Raw genomic sequence first — 23343 nt, 5'->3', positions numbered from 1 at the left:
TAAGTAATATTTCTTTGAAGCATAATTTAGTAAACTGTGGTGATGCATGCTAATATCTCCAAAAAAGATTCATAATGGAAAACAAGATTATGGGAAACATGAAAATAAACAAGCACTGTCAAAGCCAACCGATCCAACATTGGTGGTCAGTGTTTTGGTTTTGTCATCGTGTGACTTGTTTTGACATGGCTTTTGTAACACTTTATTATTGTGGGAGCAGCCAGGCCCTAACCATTGTAATAAACTTTGGCAAAAAAAAATGGTCTCAAAAATCACACATTGCCACAGTAGTTCCTGACACATAACAAAACTACTTTGTGTACCAATATGCTCCTTGTGGGAAAGCAGAATGCTATCACTCCCAGTAAAACTAGCTGATGGATGGCTAGAGAAAGTAATAGAATTTTTTTTTAAAAACAAAATGTCTTGGTAAAGGCCAAAACTAATTGGGGTCCTCATTCTTAAAAAAAGTCACCAAAGTGCACCCATGGTATATGTCTATGCATTAGTGGCTTTCATGAATTCACAGAACTAAGACCAAAAAATAGTACCCATAGAACATATTTGTGAACTGTATTTTAGCATGTGCAAATATCCATGTGTAGATTTGCTCATGAGAAAATCTATTGAGCATTTATAACTTCACTTTCCCTCCAACCACTTTTTTCCAAACCGTGGAAGAACTACTTCTGCCCTTGTCAGGAGTAAATTTCCAACCTCTCTCATTATGGGGAAAAGATGAGAGAAGAGCTGGTGAAAATCCTCAAAACTAGCGTTATAGTCATTTTGCAAAGTCTCAAAGGCATTCCAGCCCTGGAAATTTTCCTTACTGCTTCCTCTAGCTCCAGTATGTATTTCTGCGGAAAGGTGGCAAAATAAGAAAACTGCTATAGTAGGGCTTGCAATTGCTAGTATTCAAGCTCTACTACAATATTAGACCCAGCATAATCAGAGAGGCTGTTATCGGAGCTCTTACATAGTGAGACTGCTGCTATAATGTGTCACTGCATTACACGGCACCAAAGGGACAAGTAGATTTTTTTTTACAGGACAAGTAGATTTATGAAGCAAATTTTTCCGTGGACAAGCAGATAGTTCATTAAATTCCACACCCTTGTAGAAGAATCATAAAGTATGGGATGAATTTGCAGAAACGCCTACACTTATGTAAATTAGTAAACGTTTTTCACTTTCTACATTTGTAAAGAATATTTCTCATTGTGGAATGATGGACTTAAAATTTCTTGAAAATGGCTATATAAGCGTGCCCAGAATAAGGAGCAATATCACCTACTTTTCTGAGCCTGTCACAGATATATTAAGAGGTATGCATGTTACAACAAATCTGAAACCTCCAGACCAAACAGATAATGCATCTGATGTTATAAGCAGATAGAAGCACTTGTTAAAGATTAGGTAAATTTATACACTTGCTTTACAGCACAGTGTTCCAGTTACCTTCTTAACTTCTACAGAAGCAGTACAGGTGCACTTTTCACACAAGGTTTCTGAACTGTTCTTTTTTTTGCTTAATAAATAATGACAGTGAGCTGTATGTGTGTTATTTTGATTTGGTGAAAAATAGATGAACATCAAATATATGTCAGTATACTGTCTTGAAAAGGTGGACTTAGGTTGATTCCACCACCAACAGTGAGTATTTTTCCTAATTCCTTAGCAATCAATTGCCAGTACAATTCTCCTAAAGATTCTACTATATTGCTGTTTGTACCTTTCTGTGCCAGTCTACTCTGAGCAATTGGCACAAACACAATTTGTAACTCAATTTGATATGTTGAACCCAAATGCAAGTCTGCATTTTCGGCTACTTACAGTTTCTCTTTGGCCAGTCTTCTTTTAGGCCTTATCTCACTCAGATTTAAAAACCAACTAATTGATCCCTGAACCTCCCCAAAGCGCTGAATTTAAATTTAGTTCCTTGAGATAATACATCCGGCCTTTAAGTACATACACTCAACAAGATTTTTTAATAAATGTACAGTGTCATATAGAATCCACCAATACTCTAAATATCCCATACACTTATGTTAATTGGGCAACGTGTTTACTACAGTCATTCCCACTGTCTAATCCTCTTCTCCAGATTACTGCACTTCCGAGCTGTAACAATTTTGATGCATTGCCTGCCACTCGATCTGCAGAGCATAGATGAGGGAGACTTACTTAGGGCAAACCTACCAGGGCATAGGATGGGCAGGAGTTGGTCAAAAGAGAATGAGTTATTGTGCATGGAGGCCTTACAAATAAGGGTATAGTCAGATAGAGTAGAGTGGTAAGATGTGGCTGGGATATTGCAAAACTGCCATACAGAGGGGACCTTAGCACACTAGTTACAGGCAACGATAGAAGGGGTAAGGCTCGATTTTAGGCCATGGTAAAAGCAAACAGGTTAAATGAAGGAGCAAGGTGAGTAAAACAGGGTGACGTATAAGGCAGCAAGAACTGAAAAGAGGGGAAGATGCAGGCTGAGGATTTAGCGGGCCAGCGACAGAAGAGTACCCTAATCAAGATTTTACGTATAGACGACCTGTTGCAGATGGTATTGAAGATAATAAGAACTGGATAAAGCCGCCAAGAGAGCGCTCGGAACCCTGAGTTATGTGAAACTTCTAAATGTCTATGATGGGTCACAGCATAACCTGAAAAAACTTGCAATATGTCCTCTTTCATGACAATTCCTACAATCAGAAGCCAAGTGGGAGACTCTTTATCATCATTTGCAGTATGAACAATAAATCCTCACTTATTATGTATCATACCAAAACCCTTTATTCTTCACCTTTTACCAAAACCTCTTTAAAGAGGTCAGTGACATATGCCAACATTTTAATACAATCACTGGAAATACTAGCTCCTCAAGAATTACCGGTCCAAACATTTGCACATCTAGCTTATCTGGGTTCCCCCTCCCTGCACACTATACAATTTAAAACATTTTGTAGATTTATCCACCCCAGTATTAGTAAACTTTTATAAATTATAATTTCTAGTGGTCTACAACTTCCTTTGTAAACATATTTACACTCAAGCATAAGGCTGATACCCAAGATACTTGTTCACCTCTAATACTATGTAGAAGTGTGCAACAGTGCCTCACTACAACCTTTGCTAGAAAATTGTCTCTTGCGAAAAACATATGGTCCCAAAGAAGGCTGCTTCAGTCCAGATAGGGTTCACTCTTGAACATCCATACCTTCAGGAAGTTTTAAATAGATGGTAAACTTTCTTTAAGCATACAGTTAAGCCCTGGATCCTACTCCTGATGAAAAAAATCTCTGCAGCCACCATGCGTTTCTGACTGTAGTCAAGGCCTCATTGCACTAAACAACAAAGCCCACTTAGACACAAATCAGCTATCTACATACAAGACTGCATCACCTCATGACTAAGTGCTACTTTGTGTTCTCTACTAAGCAACTGGAGTACTCTTAATCTGGTGCATCAACAGCCCATAATACAAACCTACAGTCCACCAATCATGTACAACAAACGATCTAGCCTCAATTAAGGCTAAGCCTTATCATTTGAGGACCTCCAGTGCGGTAATATATTGCTGAAAATGTCATTATAGCATTCTACAAAACATTTATTTTGAAATGCTCTTTCAGGGTTTGTATTATTTTTTGTTTTTGTTTCCCCCCCACACTGATGTCTTGCAAGTGACTGAAAGCCAATGATGGTCCCATCAGTCAGTGCACTGTCTTTGTTTGTGGATACATTCTTTTGCATTCTTTCTCACAATATTAAGAGCAAAGGACCACACTGTTGTAGCATGCTTGCCTATGTTCCTTAATCCTCCGATGACACTGGAGACAAGAAGCACCAATTCCAGTCTTGCACCATGCTGAGCTCCTCTCGTGCTGTGACCCATTTACAACAGCACTTGATGAACATTTATGCACCAAGTTGCTATTTTTTACTGCTTTCCTTATTTAGAAACAAACCTGACTATCAAGGTGGTGCTAAAGGTGTTCCGTAACTTTCCAAGGTCTTGACAACACCACGGTAGTACCAGGTACAGACTTGCACCTGACATGAATGTACTACAGAGTTGATTTTGGTTAATAGTTATCAAGATGGACAAAACCCATACCAAACAACATGTAGCAGAAACATAAACTCAGGCAATCGGAACTGGAAAAGTCTGAGCACTATCAAAGTAAGTTTGCAAACCTTCAGACACGCTAATAAAATGGGATTTTGTGTTCCAGGGTGATTCTACAATACTGATAAACCGATTAGTGCTGAATCACCAATTTAAAATTATTTTATTGACTTAAAAACAAAAAAGATTAACATCAAAGTACACAAAGGCTCTGTTCTGGCCCAAGGTTGGTTTGATAGATGTGCAGTGATTAGGTAAAATTAACATGGAATCTTAGATCTACAGAATCCAAAGCACAGTTCCAAATGAACCCCTTGAGTTAATCAATCTCCACCAAGAAGAACAGGAACAATCTGAAATAAATGTTTCTGGTAAATGTAGTGCACATTCGCCTGATGAGTAAACTTTATGTCACAAGAGTGACAAAAAAGAATTTGGCACTCCCTATAGGGACACAATGACACTTTTAACCAAAGGGGCTCCTGCTCCTCTGTAATGGATCAAAATAGAGAAGGCTGAACAATATACCCTCAAACTCGACAGTTAAGATACGTGACCTGTGTCAATATCCCTCCTCCTTTCCTCAAAAAATGAGGCTGTACCTAGGTTGTAGCAGCTTCCATTACACTGGAGGACTTTTAGGGTAGGTGGAGATAAGAGTTAGAATTATTTAGACAGCTCCTGCTGATTTTGAGGATTGTTATTCATTGTAAATATTTTCAGGGACATTTATTTATGTTTAATGATATATTTGTACCCCAATTCCATTTACGAGAATATAAAACACCAGGAGTATGCCGATGTCTTGGTCGGATCAGGAAATACATTTTCTCAAATATACATGAAAATGGCTAACATGTAAAATGTCAATATTGCAGACTTATTTGGTATATTCGGACAGAGACTGGGGCCAAAAAATGAATTGTTATATTATGCCAACTCAATTTTTTTTTGTTATTCTAGGGAAGGATTTGAGATTTAGAGAAGTTCCCAACATAACACTGAAGCCCTAATTACGAGTCAGGTGGTCCGGGGACTGCCAGGCTCACCGTGGCGAACCCATGATGTGACCGTTACATCATGACCGTGGCGGTTTGGCCACGGTCGGACCACCAGCACTGCAATTTTTTGGCTCTCGAATGGCTTGGCGGTCCAAAAAATGCCTCTCTCTCTGCTGGCATTTATGTAAAGGCTGGCGGAGACAGGGTGCCGGGGGCCCCCAGACTGCCCATGCACTTGGCGTCAGCAGTGTGGGGGGGCCCCCCTGGCCAGACCCGTTGCACAAATCATGGTCTACTTTGCAGAGAGTGATTTGCGCGACAGCTGCTGGTGCACCCAATGCACAATAGCATTGCTGCCGGCCATATTACGAGCCAGCATCAATGTTGTTGCGCATTTCCAACTGGGCCAGCAGAAACTCGTAATAGGGCCGGCGGGAAAGAGACCGCACTGGCAGTCTCTTGAACATGGGAGTTTGGTGGGCGGCCTTTTCCGCCCACCAAACTCGTAATGAGGCCCGAGATTGTAATTGAAAATTCCACAGTGGTTTACAGAGTTTCAACTCAATCTTATGCAGTGAAATTGTCTCTCTCATGTAATATTAGCAGATTAACAGAACGTTGCCATTCCTTTGTACAGCTACACATATGGAGAACTAAACAAATGCATGGCAAATATAGTGCTGCTTCATAAACAATTTGCGCTGTGCAGTCCAGCAGAGTCCAGTGAAGCAATAAACTGAAGCTGTCTTTAAGACAGACTTATGGTTTCCTTCTGCAGTTGAAAACCTCGCTTTTCCCCAGCTTTTCATCAAATTTGGTACACCTATTTTGAATGTTCAAGATATATGTGAAGACTCTTGTGTGGATCTAAAACCATGCCAGATGCAGGAAATCAACCTGAATGACTGACCAGATAATATTAAATTTTATGAAGAAGCTGCATGATTCCAATCAGTAATGTTTTAACTTCCTTAAGGTATAATTTTCACTAACATGACAGAATTATTATACTAAGCTAGGTGTTAGCTTTCTAAAAGGTCTTTACCAGATTCCCATTATAATTTGCAACTGAGTTAGCTGGTAGAGACACTGCGAGAATTCAACTTTTTAATCTGAAAACTGATTATTAAGTAATTGTTTCTATTGGTCGAATTAGTCTGTCACCTTTCTCCCAACATCCAGACATTGTTGTTTCTGAGGTAATAATCAACAATAAATAAACATCAATAAAATCCAGCAAAATTATCTGAAAGCCGAGCCTCAAACACCAAAAGATGATTTGTAATGCGGTTTAACAAGAAAATGCAATTTAAATGTGTCTGGAAAATGACACCCTCGACCGACCCAATGATAAAGAAAAACGACAACTGTGGCATATGTTCGGAAGGTTAGAAACCTGATAGCTAGCTACACAGTGGAAAGAGTACAAAACAACATCACATAAAGCTTCAGAAAACGTTGGTAACTGTTGGCCCTTGTGAAACTAACCGGTGATCCCAATCACACTGAAAAATTCCAAAAAAAAGGAAAATATTCACCCTTATTGAAGTATATGTCCAAAATAGAACATCAACATCATGGTACTCTAGGCTAAGCGCCTGACAACGTTTGCATAAGTCAGCAACTTAGGTCTCTGTACACCCATCACTGAATTACTTCAGGGAGAGTTTGATGTAGCACATCACTGTCTTACTAGGTTTTCAAATTCTATGTTTGGGCAATGTAACTCTTTGAGGAACCTGGAAAAGGAGGGAAGGGGACCCATAATTAAACATGTTATAAATAAATGTTATGTTCTTTCAATACCTACTGTAGAATAAAATTAATAAAACATTACAGAATAAAATTATCTGAAACTGGAGGAAGACAACTAAATATAGGGTTAATGTGAAAAGGATGCGCGACAGCGCTCTTTCCAGACATTACAGCAGCATAAACAAGGAAAGCAGCACCTTGCAGTGGCATTTTATTACATAGATTCTGGCTGAAATAAGCGCTTGGAGGGAGGAAACTATACTCACAGTCATCTAGATCATCCTGCAGATCCACAAAATACAGAGGGATCCCTGAAGGAAACAAAAATAAATAATGAGCCATGGGTCCGGAGAAATGAATAAGTAACTAAAATAGAATTATAGACAGAGTTCAGCTTAGATTTGTGCTGAGAAACAGAGTTGTACCCTGCTGAAGACATCCTTTCCTCCCCCCCCCCCCAAACTTCCAGCATTACCACACTGTCCTACACCAAGTGTAAAGTGGCATTGTAAACAAACAGAAGTATATAAATAAAATCTAATATCCCCTAAATGTTAAGTGCAAATGTAGCAGTAGCTACTAAGGAAGAAGAACAAGCATAGGCAAAGCCAATATTTTTTACCTATGTGAGATCTGTTGGCTTTGTTAATGTTTTTTTTTTTTTATATGTTGGGCAACATGGCTTCAAGTTTAAAAACAAACAAAAAACACACACCATGATGCGGCCAGTGTGGAAATAATCATAGCATTTTTATTTTACTATAAGCAATGTTGCACAACAGCTGGGTTAAATGTATTTAAATTAAAAAAAACAGTGGTGGGGGTTAGGAGGAATAAGGGGGGTGACATCGGGAGGAGTGCAGGGGTGGAGGACAATGGACAGTAGGGGGTTCGCGCTCAAGAACAATACGCAATATAGCCATTCCCCAACCAGCACTAAGTGCCTTTGAAAGCATGCTTTGGTGATGGGTTAGTAGTCTGTTGGCCAGCTCTCCATCTGAAACAGATCAGTGCCTCTGCAAGACGACCTTTGACCGTGCCACAACCCTGTGCCTGACATGCCTAGCTCGAGTCGAGCACTACCTTTCTCGCATTAGAAGTGATTCATGGAAAAAAAATGCCTCTAGTAGAGGTGGACGAGACACCACATTAACAGGTAGTGGAGATCCGAGCCAAGGGTTTGGTTCGGATATTCGAAACCATGCAAGAGCCATGCCTTGAAAATATTTGCTATGTAAAACATAAAATAAACTACGTAAAATGTAATAAAGTCTATTCAAACATAAAAAGCTGTGTTTCATTAACATACGGAAGCTTTGACACAAGGCACATTATAGCACTGCACTGATAAGTGATAGTTTTGTACAACTGGCAGTCTGAACGCAGGTATTTTTTTAAAGTGGCTTCATATGAGATAATGAATAAAAGAGTTTTGGTGAAATCAAATATTTGCCTAAGATAACACAATTTAAGGGAGGTAACCATGATTGTAGGAAGTTGGCTCTGTATGCACTATTTCAAAGTAAGGAATAGTATGCACAGAGTCCAAGGGTTCCTCTTAGAGGTAAGATAGTGGCAAAAAGAGATAATACTAATGCTCCATTTTGTGGTAGTGTGGTCGAGCAGTAGGCTTATCAAAGAAGTAGTGTTAAGCATTTGTTGTACATACACACAGGCAATAAATGAGGAACACACACTCAGAGACAATTCCAGGCCAATAGGTTTTTGTATAGAAAAATATATTTTCTTAGTTTATTTTAAGAACCACAGGTTCAAATTCTACATGTAATACTTTGCATGAAAGGTATTGCAGGTAAGTACTTTAGGAACTTTTAATAATCACAATAGCATATATACTTTTCAAATAAAACACATATAGCTATTTTAAAACTAGACAGTGCAATTTTCACAGTTCCTAGGGGAGGTAAGTAATTGTTAGTTCTTGCAGGTAAGTAAACCACCTACGGGGTTCAAATTGGGGTCCAAGGTAGCCCACCGTTGGGGGGTTCAGAGCAACCCCAAAGTCACCACACCAGCAGCTCAGGGCCGGTCAGGTGCAGAGTTCAAAGTGGTGCCCAAAACGCATAGGCTTCAATGGAGAAGGGGGTGCCCCGGTTCCAGTCTGCGAGCAGGTAAGTACCTGCGTCTTCGGAGGGCAGACCAGGGGGGTTTTTGTAGAGCACCAGGGGGGACACAAGTTAGCACAGAAAGTACACCCTCAGCAGCACGGGGGCGGCCGGGTGCAGTGTGCAAACACACGTCGGGTTTTCAATTGGAATCAATGGGAGACCAAGGGGTCTCTTCAGCGATGCAGGCAGGCAAGGGGGGGGCTCCTCGGGGTAGCCACCACCTGGGCAAGGGAGAGGGCCTCCTGGGGGTCACTCCTGCACTGGAGTTCTGATCCTTCAGGTCCTGGGGGCTGCGGGTGCAGGGTCTTTTCCAGGCGTCGGGATCTGAGAGTCAGGCAGTCGCGGTCAGGGGGAGCCTCGGGATTCCCTCTGCAGGCGTCGCTGTGGGGGCTCAGGGGGGACAACTTTGGTTACTCACAGTCTCGGAGTCGCCGGAGGGTCCTCCCTGAAGTGTTGTTCCTCCACCAGTCGAGTCGGGGTCACCGGGTGCAGGGTTGCAAGTCTCACGCTTCTGGCGGGAAAGGCTGTTGTCTTTAAGTTGCACCTTTGGAAACAAAGTTGCAGTCTTGGGTGAACAGGGCCGCTGTTCTCAGGAGTTTCTTGGTCCTTTTAGAGCAGGGCAGTCCTCTGAGGATTCAGAGGTCGCTGGTCTTGGGGAAAGCGTCGCTGGAGCAGTTTTCTTCCGAAGGGGGGAGACAGGCCGGTAGAGCTGGGGCCAAGGCAGTTGGTGTCTCCGTCTTCTCTGCAGTGTTTTTCAACTCAGCAGTCTTCTTCTTAGGTTGCAGGAATCGGAGTTTCTAGGTTCAGGGGAGCCCTTAAACACTAAATTTAAAGGCGTGTTTAGGTCTGGGGGGGTTAGTAGCCAATGGCTACTAGCCCTGAGGGTGGGTACACCCTCTTTGTGCCTCCTCCCAAGGGGAGGGGGTCAAATTCCTATCCCTATTGGGGGAATCCTCCATCTGCAAGATGGAGGATTTCTAAAAGTTAGAGTCACACCAGCTCAGGACACCTTAGGGGCTGTCCTGACTGGCCAGTGACTCCTCCTTGTTATTCTCATTATTTCCTCCGGCCTTGCCGCCAAAAGTGGGGCTGTGGCCGGAGGGGGCGGGCAACTCCACTAGCTGGAGTGCCCTGTGGTGCTGGAACAAAGGGGGTGAGCCTTTGAGGCTCACCGCCAGGTGTTACAGCTCCTGCCTGGGGGAGGTGATAGCATCTCCACCCAGTGCAGGCTTTGTCACTAGCCACAGAGTGACAAAGGCACTCTCCCCATGTGGCCAGCAACATGTCTCTCTGTTTATCCTGCTTTGGGGCTGTTTGTTACCGCCTTGGAGACCAACCATGTCCCATGGATTATTGCACTATTGCCGATATGTTTTATTGTGAGCGTACTATTTTTTTCTTTTATGTCCCTCCTTCGTACTCATGGCGGCCATGGCGTTTTGAATCGGCTTGTTCTTGTTATACTAATTTGGCTCACGTCGCTGCTCCCAGCAGCTGCTTATTTAGCTTTTATACTGTGATAACCTGAGCAGCTCATTCATCTGGTTCACTTTTTGTATTTCCGTGTGGAGTCTGTGTATAACGGTTGCTTTGCTGTGGTCACATTTTCCCTCCTTTTACAACTGCTCTAAAAATATATTTGAAAACACTTCAGACCAACACAGGAATGCCAATGAAAGCAGCCTAAGAGGCGGCCATGTGAACTGAACTTTGCTGTTTTTGCAGTCTGCAATCGGGCTTTAAAGAGCAAGAAGGCAGTTCCATGGTCCTGTAATCCATTAATTGTACAACGTGCTGATAACTGGGCTTTCATCTACCACATGAGCATGCTCCGACTTTCAGGAACACTTTTGTATCTGAAACCGGAAATGTTTAATAGTTGCTTTCTTGCAATGTCTTGAAAATCAACTATCCCCACAAGAAGTTGTGCAAATGAAACACTTAGGCCCATATGAAAATGCAGGATGCCTTACTAAATGCGTTTCCCTTTCCAAGGGTACTTGAAAAGCTAGAAAAAAAATCCACAGTTTTTGTGGTGTACGCCATCTTTCTAATTGTCCTTGCTCCAAGAGTCAACAAAAGCTGAAAAAAGAAACTGAGAAAGAAGTAAGGCATGCTATAAAATTCCTTCTGAATAGCAAGGCTCCTGGCCTGGAAGATTTCTGTGTTTCTTTGTTTGGGTCAGGCATGCAAGAGCTTTGCAAGTATTGTGGGCTTTTAACCACACCCCTCACTTTCATTCATTTGTGGCCTTGCCTTTCAAAAATCAACTGATGTTATTGGTAAATGCTTTACGTTTGTCCCACCTTGGGGTGGTTTAGTTAACGCCTTTGACACCGACCCTGTTACAGGGCTAACTGCACGATTGCCGACATACTTTAGAGAGGGTGAACTACTTTTTACTTTTGTATGAGCTTTGTGGCTCCCATGGCGCTCTGAGCGCAAACTGGATCTGCCGTTTTGTTTTTACATTATATACACTCTGATCTGCTTAGTACAGATTCTTTGCAGCTGGCATATCAACCCTGTGCACTAACTTATGATGACTCCAAGCTTTCACTAGACAAAAGTATGTTCTCTCTCCAGAAGGAAAATAAATCACCAGAGTTATTTGGACATTTTTACCTTACATGCACCTTGAAATTTGCCTATTACACGTTCTTTGCAGCAGGCACATTAACCCTGTGTGCTACCTTATGATGACTTCAAGCTTCCACTAGACAAAAGTACATTCGCTAGGCTGCCATGGCACTCACAGCGGTAAGCGCACAAACTCAATCAGCTGTATCGTTTTTACATTATATGCACTCTGATATCTTTGCAGAAGGCACATTAACCCTCTACGCTACCTTATGATGAGTCCAGGCTTCCACTATACAAAAGTATGTTCTCTCACCAGAAAGAACATTAATCACCAGAGTTATTTTGAAATGTATACACTATATGCACTATGTGATCTGCCTAGTACAGGTTCTTTGCAGCAAGTATATTAACCCTTTGCACTACAAGCTTCCACTAGACAAAAGTAAGTTCTCTTGGCTGCCATGGGGTTCAGAGCACAAACTTGATTAGCAGTTTCGTTTTTTACATTTAGTGCGCCCTGATCTGCTTAGTACACACTCTTGGCAGCACACATATTCATTCTGGGACTTGTAGTTTTATTTTTATAATGTGATACATGTTGGAAACCAGCCCTTGCAGTGATATTTATGAAGTTGTCCAGCTCCCTAGTTTGATGCGTGATTCACTCATTTTGTTTATGTTTCTGCTTTGCATTCTGGGACTTGTAGTTTTATTTTCATAATATGATACAAGTTGTGAATACAAAGCAGAAACCTTACTAGATTAACTACTCACTTTTGTGTCTGTGAAACTTGAGCTGTGTGTGCGTGTATTTATAAAACTATCCTTGAGGGCAGCTTACATGATTGATTAGGCTGTACAATGGTCAATATTTTATAACTAATATTTCAGTTCAAGACTGACTGAGGATCATTAATATCATGTGAGGTGGCAATCCTCAAGAGTGTGAAAAATCATGGGTGTTTTGTTTGTCTCCCCAGACTGCAGTAAAGAGACAGTGATCTAGTAAGCACGCATTCTTGGAGTACTATTATTTATTCATTGCCCTGTGGGCAATGTCGCCTGTACCAACTGCCAAGTAAATATATTTTGCATGTGGTAGTAGTTTGGGTGTCGAGGGTCTTACAAAAGTATTCCAATAGGTCTATTAGCCCTTTAGCTGTATGCAGGGACACTGGAATTATGTGGTAAAAAGGACCAAAATATGCAGCAGGGTTGACCAATTAATGTGGCAAAAGAAGTCCAGTTATGCGTTTACAATGCCAATAGCTCCAACTCAAGTAAATGAGAGACCTATTGGATTGCAAATGCTTGCTTAGTTACTGAACACGAACTAACTTCAAATTAATACAAGTGTATACATACAAAAATATTTTCTAAGAGCTGATGACGTCACAACTGTATTGTTTATATTTATACACAACTTCTTAGACGAAAGCAGCAGCCTTCAAAATCAATATATATAACAAGCTTTCGGGGAAAAACAAACAAAAATATATAGGATTTGGGGGCAGATGCAAATAATGGACGTTAAAAAATGAAAAATTAAGCTAAACAAGTAAAATAATAGCTCAACGTTGTTAACATAAAAAGTATGCAAGATGAAAGTTAACTATTGCAAACTTCGCCCAGATCTTGTTTGATATCTACAGACACGGAATTACACTGCAAGGCTAAATACAAGCCAAATAACTCCATACGTGTGTGTGTGTGTGTGTATATATATATATATATATACACACACACACACAATTGCCATCTGGTTAGAAAGAATTCTAGGGCATTGCAACGAAATATCACGTACAAAGGTGTGGACCTAATGCTCTTCATCGTAGTATTTGATTCCACAGTGCTTAAAACTACTGGAAGTAAGCGCATACATTTAAATGAATAATGCCATTTAGGTCGCCAGGCTCAACATGAATTATTATAATAACAACTGTAATCATTAAAAAACACAGAGTTTAAGAAGTTACGAAAAAATTACCTATGTTAAAGAAATTAACAGTAAAAAATACGGGGACTTTTTTTTTTTTTTTTTTTTTTTAAGGTGAATGAAAACATCAGGCATCGGTAAAAAGGATTTCAGAAATTAAAGCCGAAATGCAAATAAATATAAAAACGCAAATATAAGATCCCAAGGCACCAATGCTAAAGACTACATCGGGTGTAAGTTCCGTTATGAAATAGTGCGCTAAGGGTGGGGTAGCGGCAACAGCACTAGGGTTAATTGGCAGTAAGGAATACCGATCTGCAGCATGGGTGCCCTACGGATGAAACATATAATGGAAACGGAAACTTTGACTTTCAGCCCAGAAACACTGAAATACGGTAGAGTTGGGGCAATGTCATGCATGCCAATAGACCCGATTTTTAAAGCACAAATGGCTTTATTTTGTCTGTCTCCCGCCTCAAATTGCCTCTCCTACAATAGCAGTCAATAGGAGAAACGCATTCTCTTGATTATGTGTTAAAAATCTCCCGCTTTCCTCTTAAATGTTGGCAAGTATGCTATGTGGACACATAGAAACACTACTGCCCGGATAATTGAAGGGCGGCTAAAACGGCGCACATGGGGAAGCATAAGGACTACATAAAAGTTCCGAATAGCCAGAACAAGCAAGAAAGAGCAGAACGTCGTAGAGAGATCGTGAAGAAAAGCAAGGCGACTTCAAGAATCAGCAGCTTATAGAGAGCCAGCGAAACCACATAAAGGCCTCTATGTGGAGTTGTAAACACCCCGCGTGAAATAAAAGCAACCAGCAATCAAGCACACCGTCGGCTAAGCTCAAATCATATAATAACAACATATAACCAATTCTATAGAAGGTTTCCCCTCCCTCGCATGCTCCTCCTTCCCTGCCCTAAACAGGGAGAGGGGCAAAGCCCAACTCACCAGCCATCTTGGAAGTGACATGGGGCGGAGCCTCCCTGCCTTCTCACTTCCTGAAAGGGGAGAAGGGAAGGGCAACAACCATAGAGAAGGCTCGGTGTCTAGACGGGCTGCCCATTGATTTGAATCGGAAAAGCATCAGTTCTGAAGATGGCCGCCAAGCAATACAGTCAAGCAACCGATCATCAGACTCCCCAGTGGATACAGTCCATAGCGCCCCGTTCTAAGAAGGCGGGTGTTATCGTTGCGTAGCGACCCCGACAGAGTGTTTTCCATTCTAGAAGCATTTGTGCCTCAGTACTCAGTAGACATAGAAAGACTAAGAGAAATCTAAATTTCGCCGAGCTCTCTATGTTGTTTATAAGAGAGTCTTTATTTGGACAATGATACAACCAAGTTACTAAGGTGTTTTCCAAAAGAACTATAACGAATTCAACGTAATTTATATTTGATTGGGAACAGACATATATGACATTTCTTTCAAAAGTATTTCTAACATTGAATATTTTCAGCAAATGATCTTATCGTAGTCATTGGTTAACTCTTCACAAAGGTAATATTATTACGGCCTGTTTCATGATTATTTTCCTACTATTTGTGTTTTTTCAGTATCATCCCTGTTGCAGAAACATACATTCATTTTGCTCAAATATGGGCGGGACTTTCTAGAAAAGTGTTGTAAATCCTGTTAATTTCTTACGCCCCCGCATTGCTAAATCAAAGCCATGGATAGAACTGCTATTCTCCGCTCTTGAGCTCTTAATTAATTACTCAGAGTGATCTCTAAATATTGACTGTGGAGTAAGGTCACGTGACGGAAACTGCACGGCTTTCAAAATGGCAGGAGGCGGAGCGGAGGGGTCGGATGGTCACGTGATGTGGTTTGCACATCCTCCTTCCATGATGATGGCAGACGTTGCGATGAGCTTGGAGTTGTACTAGACGGCAGCTAAATGGGAACAGAAGGGGAGCCACCGCCCACCATGTCCCTTCGCGAGCTGAAGGTGTGCTTGCTGGGGGTGAGTGACAGCAGTGATACAGGGGCTGCTATGGTCCTTGCTAAACAGGGGTAGTATTCGCTCGTAGAGAGTTGATGGCGTACTCGCAGCGCGTCTCCGAGGGTTGATTTGGGCAGCACCTTTCACAAGGAACGTGATGTAGCAGAACACTAGGGCGGTGGTGTCATTACCGCCTAGAGATATGTGATATATTAGTGAAAAATAGTCTGTAGACTGGATTGCCAACCCCGAGGGGGTGGAGGTAACTTTTTGTTGCTCAAATTGACGTGTCTCTTAAAATACATTAGACTGTTGGAATGATTTTAGTTTCCGGAAGGAACATTGATTTGTTTTGGGTGTGAGCCGTTAAAATGTTGGTTGAACTCTTCAAACAAGGACGTGTCTGTGTTTAAACGGTGGAGGGGATGCAGGTTTTCCAAGTTTTCACTTTGTGGGCCTGTGAGACCTGGCCTTCCCACCACACCCCACAAACTTGCCTCCACTTTTGCTGAATTCGTTTCTTGTTGTCCTTCTGATTCTGTGCACTTGATCTTTGTTAACCACTGCTAAAGTGCGTTTGATCTCTACCCAAAACATCGTTTTATTGGTATATACTTAATTGGCATCTTTAATTTACATGCAAGTCCTTAGTACAGTGCACTACATGTACCTAGGACCTGTACATTAAATGCAGCTAGTGGACCTGCATCAAAGAAACACAAATGATGGATGGAATGTTGAACAAATTGTTATGGGCCTATCATACCACTCCCAGCTCTGTTACGAAAATATCACCCTTCTCAGCATTACGAGGCGGGGGTGGGGTGGGGGAAGACAGTGTAAAAATACATCTCCATGTGCCAATACAAATATATCAAAATATCAAGAAAAATATAGGGAAAGGTATAATGCCAAATTTGGGGTAAAAAAATAATGCTGGAAGGTGGGGGATAAAGTGATGATCAGAAAACCAGCTGGTTACTCGAGAACAGGATTGAAAGAGACTAAATTCATGGGAACATTTTGCATTTCTAAGGTAAAGAAGAATGTTGTTATTTTAGAAAATGGACAATGCTGGAGCATGGACAGAGTTGCAAGACATGTACCTATCAATGCCAAGAATGCAGACAAAATCCCTACATGGGAGGAACCTATGCAGATAAAGTTCCGGAACAGTATACAGAGATCTCTCAAGTAGTCGAGTGACCAAGCCTCCTGTATGGAATAAGGATTACACTAGATTGTCCAACAGTAACATGAAAGACACCTGGATTTCTGGAATTACCACAATTTTTAGATATAATTGATTCCGTTCTAATGTAAATTCCTTCCCTTCCTTCCCTTCTTGTTTTGGTATTTTATTGTGTGGGGAAGATGTGTTATGTTTTAGTTCACTATTATAATTTAATAAGCCTATATGTAAATAGTTTCATGAAGGTACAGTAATTAGATAAATATGGTTGTTAGTCTATTGATGTCATTAGCGACAAAATGTATTAGGTATAGGTAGAACTTAGTTGATAATGGTATGATCCTGGGACCAATGTCTGGGCATACCAGGTGCACTTATGGCGACAAAAGTAAACACACACAAATAATGGCAAACACAAATAATGGACGGAATCAATCAAACATTCACCCCCCATTCATAGATCTGGGTTAAGCCATCAATTCGTTTGCTCACCACCTCACCCCAGTTTGGACCCAGCCATATGCAAATCAGTCTTGAATCTGTTCCCCATGGGACAGTCCAGCCTAAACTGCCAGGCCAGTTCCTCCCTGGACCAGAAGCAAACATCCTGGAACCTGTTTCAGGGTATCACCCCTCATCAGCCAGGCTAGCTTGAATCCTTTGGTACAGTGAGCAAGGGACCCATGTCTGGGCATACCCTGGTCACTTAGGACCACTTTAGCAAGACAGAAGGATGATGAACGGAGTGCAGGAATTTTTCAAACACTCACCCCTAGTCACAGATCTAGATTTAATCTATCAGTCTTTTGCTCACCAAGCCATCCCAGTTTAGACACAGTTATATGCAAATCAGTCTTGACCCTGTTCCCCTTGGGAACAGCCCAACCTGAACTGCCGGGGCTTGCCCTCCCTGGGCCAGAAACAAGCATTTTGGGATGGGTTTCAGGGTATCACGCCTCATCAGCTAAGGAGACTGCCCCGTTGGGTAACTGTAGGATCTTAGGATGTCTTGTGACAGATGACTCTTTCAGTATTCTGACTGACAGATAGCCTGGTAGTGGCTGCGTGGCAAGAGACTGCATGGGGGAGTGCAATCATGCTACTGCATGGTGACTGTTATGAAATGTACCCAAGATGCATTACTCATTGCAATATTGTTTGTGATGTTGGCTGGTTTGGGTGTGTGACCCTGAAACACATTTCTATAGTTTCTTACCTGCTCAACTAGCCTGGTAAGTTGCCCTAAGATCTTTTAGTGCCCCTTAAATGCTGTTAAGCGCTGAGACTACCAGGCTGAGCAGTTTCAGGAACACATTCTCCAAGTGTTTTAACTGTGGCAGAATAGGATCAACCCTAGCTTCAATACCTATTGGTTTATCAGGCGGTACTCCTTTATAAGCACTTCTCAGATGGTCTATTTATAACTACTTTGTTAAGTCTTCTTGTGACCACAGTGGCTTTTCTTAGCTGGTTTTCATCTGCCATACATTGCTTTTCTGCTTCTTAGACTGTGATGAATCAGTGTCCATTGTAGTTAGTGGTTCATCCACTTGTACTATGTCCAAGCTCCCTGTAAATACACAAGGGTTTTCCACACCTGAATGAACCACTACCTTCTCTGAGGACCCCATGGAGGTTCATTTGGCTGGTATTAGCGCAATCACTAGTGGGTAAATGGTCAACTGGTGAGTCTCCTGTTGAGGCCAGGGTCAGTGCCTTCTTTGTGCCACCCCATGTCTCCTCTACCTGTTCAATTTCTGTTTTTTTGGGGCCCATAGCATTAGTCAAAAAGCTGGTGATGGTGCCTATTAGTGATTTTTTTTTTTCGTAGTCGTAATAGGAGTAGTGAATTGCCACTTACCTATATTAGGGTTGCTCCAACAACTGCTATAACTCCTCACTAGCAGCTCTGTCACCACTTCAGCAGGATTGTGGACAAGTCGGCTAGCACTCTACACCCTTAGGCTCACGTCGTATTGAGGGTCCTGTTGATATGGCTTAAGGCAACAGAGAGATTATGTTGTCAGGGCAAAATTCCGTAACCCTATGATGAAGTTCGCTGAGGGGGTTGGAGAATGGACTCCCCTAAACTCAGAGCAGTCTGCGGGAACAAAGAACCTGCTTTTGTACACATGAAATGTCCCAGTCTGCAGGGCTGCAGTGAGTGCTTTGTAGTATCACTGCACTGATGAGCTAAACCCAGATCTGTGACTGGGGGTGAATGTTTGCTTTGTTCTGCATTCCGTCCATCATCAGTTGTTTTTGCATTTGTCGCCCTAAGTGGGAAGGGTATTCCCAGACATGGGTCCTGTGTTTGCTATGCCACCAGATTCAAGCTAGCATGGCTGATGAAGGTTGATACCCTGAAACCGGTCCCAGAATGCTTGTTTCTGGTCGAGGGAGGACCTGGCCTGGTAGTTCGTGCTGGACTGTTCCCATGGGAAACGGTGTCAAGACTGATGTGCATGTGGCTGGGTCAAAACTGGAATTACATGGCAAGCAAGAAAATTGATGGATTAAACCCAGATCTGTGACTGTGGGTGAATGTTTGATTTGTTCTGCATTCCGTCCATCATCTGTTGTTTTTGCTAGTGGATCTGCAGCACTGATTGTGCCACCCACTTACGTAGCACTTTAGAACATGTCCTGATAGTGAAAAACTCATTCATTTTTCTCTACAGTCAGGCCTACACCTCTCATAGGATAATATTGGGTATTCCTTATTATATTTGTAAGCTGTAATTCCTGATTGTGCAGAGGTGGATGTATCATGTTTAGTACTTATGGAATTGTAATGATAAATCATCTTTATGGTTAAGTCAGATTTATTGTTAGGATTTGGAAATTGCCACTTTTCGAAAGTTATATTTTTTCTTCTCTTAGCCCTGCGGCCTGTCTTAAATTCACATTGGGGGTTGGGTGACAGCTGGGATTAGTGCATTCCCTCTGGACAGCCACACACAAAGGGATCTTAGGTGTGACCAATGGGCCATCTGCATCCTGGTGGTCTATCCTGGGCAGGATGGGAGGGAGGAGCTGGTCACAGCCTCACACTTGCACCTGAATAGGCTGTGTCCTGTCCCCACACAAAGGACTGCCTAACCCCACGTAGTAGATCTGGGGTTAGGCAGGAAGGGAAGACCTTTGTGCACTTTAAAGCTGTTCTTTGAAGTATCCCCCACTTTAAAGGCACCACTGAGTATAAGAACTGGACTTCTGACCCTACCAACTCACTACACTTCTGGACCTACGGATACTCTGCCAGGAAGGACTGCTGTGTTGCAGCAAGGACTGCCACTCTGCTGGACTGCTTCTCTGGAAGAACCGCTTTCTTGCTGTGCTGACCTACTTTCCTCCTTGCCTGGGTGAGAAGGACTGGGTCCACATCACTTGAACCCAACACCCACAGTGACTCCAAGTGCCAGCTTACCAGTCCTTTGAATCTCGGGGACACTAGACTTCAAACTCACCTGCATCAGCACCTGGACTTTGCCAGCAGCAAGTCTTGCCCTGCCAAGATAACCCAGTCTGATGCTGCTTGGGTTGGAACCGATGCATCAGCCATAGTGTGGGTCGGAGAAGACTCATCACCTCCCCTGCAGGGTTTGATCTTGGCACATCGGAACTGCAGCATCTCGGACCTGACGCATCGCTGCTGTTGCATGGAGAAAATCGACACATCTTCACTACTGTGTGGGAAGGATTGATGCACTGCATCCACAACGAGGACCATCGCATGGCTTCAGCCTGCTCCACGCATTCTTGTTGGTGACACAACCAGGGTTAAAGTACATTTGTTCAGTGGGACCAACAGGGTACGTGTTGCCAGCCCGTGCTCCATCGCAGTCGCCCTGTATGTTTACTTTGTCCTTGGGACAAGTAGACCCAACCCTCTGCAGCACAAACCCTTTGGCTGTTTGTTTACAGAGAGTGGAACTCTCTGCAGTTGAGGTAATGTGTTCCCAAGAGATAATGCTGTTCGAACTTGTATTTATGGTTCATTATTTGAAAACCTTCATTATTAGGGTGAGTGCTGTAAATAAATGTTTTAATGTCACACTTCACTACTGACGTTGGTTCCAGTATAAAAAAAAAAAAACGTGTATACACAAGTTTGAAAAGTTTAGGCTATGAGGCTAAGTATAATGCTCCCAGAATGCTCTCTGATTATATGCAAATGAAGTGTCATTTAGTAAAATGTTTTGATGCATGCTAGTATTTCCCAAAAATATTTCTAATGGAAAATCAGTGTAACCATTTTCAACACGATTATGGGAAGCATGAAAATAAACAAACACTGACAAAGCCAACTGATCTGACATATTTTTATAAGTCTTTTAGTTTCATCAATGCGTGTCTTGTTTTGACATGGCTTTTCTAACACTTTATTGTTGTGGGAGCTACCAGGTCCTCAACATTGTAACAAACACTGGCAAAAACCCCCCAAAACGTTTTTGAACTCTAAAAGCACATGTTGCCACCAGTGGCATAACAAAGGCCCCGCAGCCGCCCTCCAGGGGGCCCCTTCAGCACAGCACCTGCCCTGAGTGAGTCTGGAGAGGGGGCTCCTCCATGTTCTTTGCAAAGGGGCACCCTCCAGTTTCATTACGTCACTGATTGCCACTGTAGTTCCTGACACTGAACAAAACTACTTTGTGTGCCAATATGCTCCTTGTGGAAGAGAAGAATACGATCACTCACAGTAAAGCCAGCCGAAAGAGAGAGAAATAGAAGTTTAATAAAAACAAAATGTCTTTGTTAACACCAGACCTAATTAGGGACCAAGACCCACATGTAGGTAGCTTTTTGCATGTCGCAAACAGCGACTTTCGCTGTTTGCGACGTGCAAAAAGCACATTGCGATGCACAAACCCAGTTTTGCGATTTGATAACCTGGTTACCGAATCGCAAAACGGGTTTGTGACTCGCAATTAGGAAGGGGTGTTCCCTTCCTAATTGCGACTCGCAGTGCAATGTAGGATTGTTTTGCGAATGCGGGCGCAAACCAATCTCAGTTTGCACCCATTTCAAATGGGTGCTAACACTTTCACAAAAGGGAAGGGGTCCCTCTGGGACCCCTTCCCCATTGTGAATGTCACTGTAAACATTTTTTCAGAGCAGGCAGTGGTCCTGCGGACCACTGCCTGCTCTGAAAAAATGAAACGAAAACGTTTCATTTTTCGTTTTTGTAATGCATCTCGTTTTCCTTTAAGGAAAACGGGCTGCATTACAAAAAAAAAAAAACTGCTTTATTGAAAAGCAGTCACAGACATGGTGGTCTGCTGTCTCCAGCAGGCCACCATCCCTGTGAGGCCGCCATTCGCAAGGGGGTCGCAAATTGCGACCCACCTCATGATTATTCATGAGGTGAACATTTGCGAAGCCCTTGCGAATCACAGATGGTGTCAGGGACACCATCCTACATTCGGATTTGCGACTCGCAATTTGCGGGTCACAAATCTGAACCTACCTACATGTGGACCCAAATTCTTAAAGAAAGTCACAAAAGTGCACCCATGGTATATGTCGTACCCCTATAAAATATTTGTGAACTGTATTTTAGCATGGGTAAATACGCATGTGTAGATTTGCTCATGTGAAAATCTATTGAGCATTTGCAAGTTCATTTTCCCTCCAGCCACTTTCTTCCCAACCCTGGAAGAAGTTCTAATTCTGCCATTGTCAGGAGTAAATGTCCAACCTTTCTTATTATGGGAAAATATTAGAGAGAAGCTGGTGAAAATCTTTAAAACATGCAGATTAGTAGGTTTGCAGACTCAAAGGCATTCCAGCCCTGGAACTATTGCTTACTGCTTCCTCCAGCCCCAGTATGCAGATCTGCAGAAAGGTGGAAAAATAAGGAAATTGCTACAGTAGGGATTGAAACTGCTAGTATTCAAGCCCTACTATGGTAGTAGCCCTGGCATAATCAGAGAGGCTATTATCAGAGCTCTTACATAATGAGATTGCTGCTATAATTTGGCGCCACACTACATGGCACCAAAGGGACAAGTAGATCTTTTTACAGGACAAGTAGATTTGAGAAGCGACCTGTCCCGTGGACAAGTAGATATTTTAATAAATTCCACACCCCTGGCCCTGGTTGTCGCTTTATGCGTTTAAGCACTACATTTCAGTTTATTCTTTAAAAATTCATATCTCAAGGTTCTAATTTTTGGATTTGTCATTTTGGTCTTATTTGGCTTATTAGATTAAGTTCTATTTTTCTAAGTGTGGTATCTTTTTGTGTGGTGTTTTCACTCTTTAAGTGTTTGTAGTGTTGCACAAATACTTAACGCATTAACTCTTGAGTTAAGCCTCATTTCTCTGTACCAGGCTACGAGGGGGTTCGCACAGGTTAATTTAGGCTGTGTTTGTGACTTACACTGATTAGGATTTTAGTTCCTGCTTGGAGAAGGTGTATACCTCTGCCAACCAGAAACTCAATTTCTAACTGTGCCATTTCCATAACCTTTTATTTACAGGTGATTTTCCTGTAGTTTTTGTGAACTTAGAGTGGCGTTTTCTGAAATCTGAGTAATTCACTGGTGTCTGTATAGGAACCTAATCAAATATTTATGATTCAAGGTACTCAAGTGTTTTACAGTCATTCTGTCATTTGAGGATCTTATTCATTTTATCTAGTCTGGTGCGTATATAACTGGT

General features: G+C 42.2%; 2 protein-coding genes across 3 annotated transcripts in view; one reads left to right on the top strand and one right to left on the bottom strand.

Moving 5' to 3' along the window:
• The window catches only part of LOC138303973 (serine/threonine-protein phosphatase 4 regulatory subunit 1-like), a 284441-nt gene extending 269896 nt beyond the window's left edge, over positions 1-14545 (bottom strand). Inside the window, exons 1-2 of one of the 2 annotated variants that reach the window (XM_069243582.1) lie at positions 14491-14545; positions 7149-7193 (exon numbers count right to left, since the gene is read on the bottom strand). In XM_069243582.1, coding sequence (XP_069099683.1) covers positions 7149-7193; positions 14491-14497 — 52 coding nt within the window. In that variant the 5' untranslated portion in view covers positions 14498-14545. The remainder of the gene's footprint in view (positions 1-7148; positions 7194-14490) is intronic. The other variant, XM_069243581.1, reaches the window with a different exon arrangement.
• Positions 14546-15321: 776 nt separating this feature from the next.
• The window catches only part of RAB22A (RAB22A, member RAS oncogene family), a 167732-nt gene continuing 159710 nt past the window's right edge, over positions 15322-23343 (top strand). Inside the window, exon 1 of the mRNA XM_069243579.1 lies at positions 15322-15506. Within this exon, the coding sequence (XP_069099680.1) occupies positions 15441-15506 (66 nt within the window). The 5' untranslated portion in view covers positions 15322-15440. The remainder of the gene's footprint in view (positions 15507-23343) is intronic.

The sequence above is a fragment of the Pleurodeles waltl genome, chromosome 7 (assembly GCF_031143425.1).
Source record: "Pleurodeles waltl isolate 20211129_DDA chromosome 7, aPleWal1.hap1.20221129, whole genome shotgun sequence".
Taxonomy (NCBI): Eukaryota; Metazoa; Chordata; class Amphibia; order Caudata; family Salamandridae; genus Pleurodeles; species Pleurodeles waltl.
The sequence above is the reverse complement of the archived record's forward strand: the minus strand, read 5'-3'. Positions and strand labels throughout refer to the sequence as shown.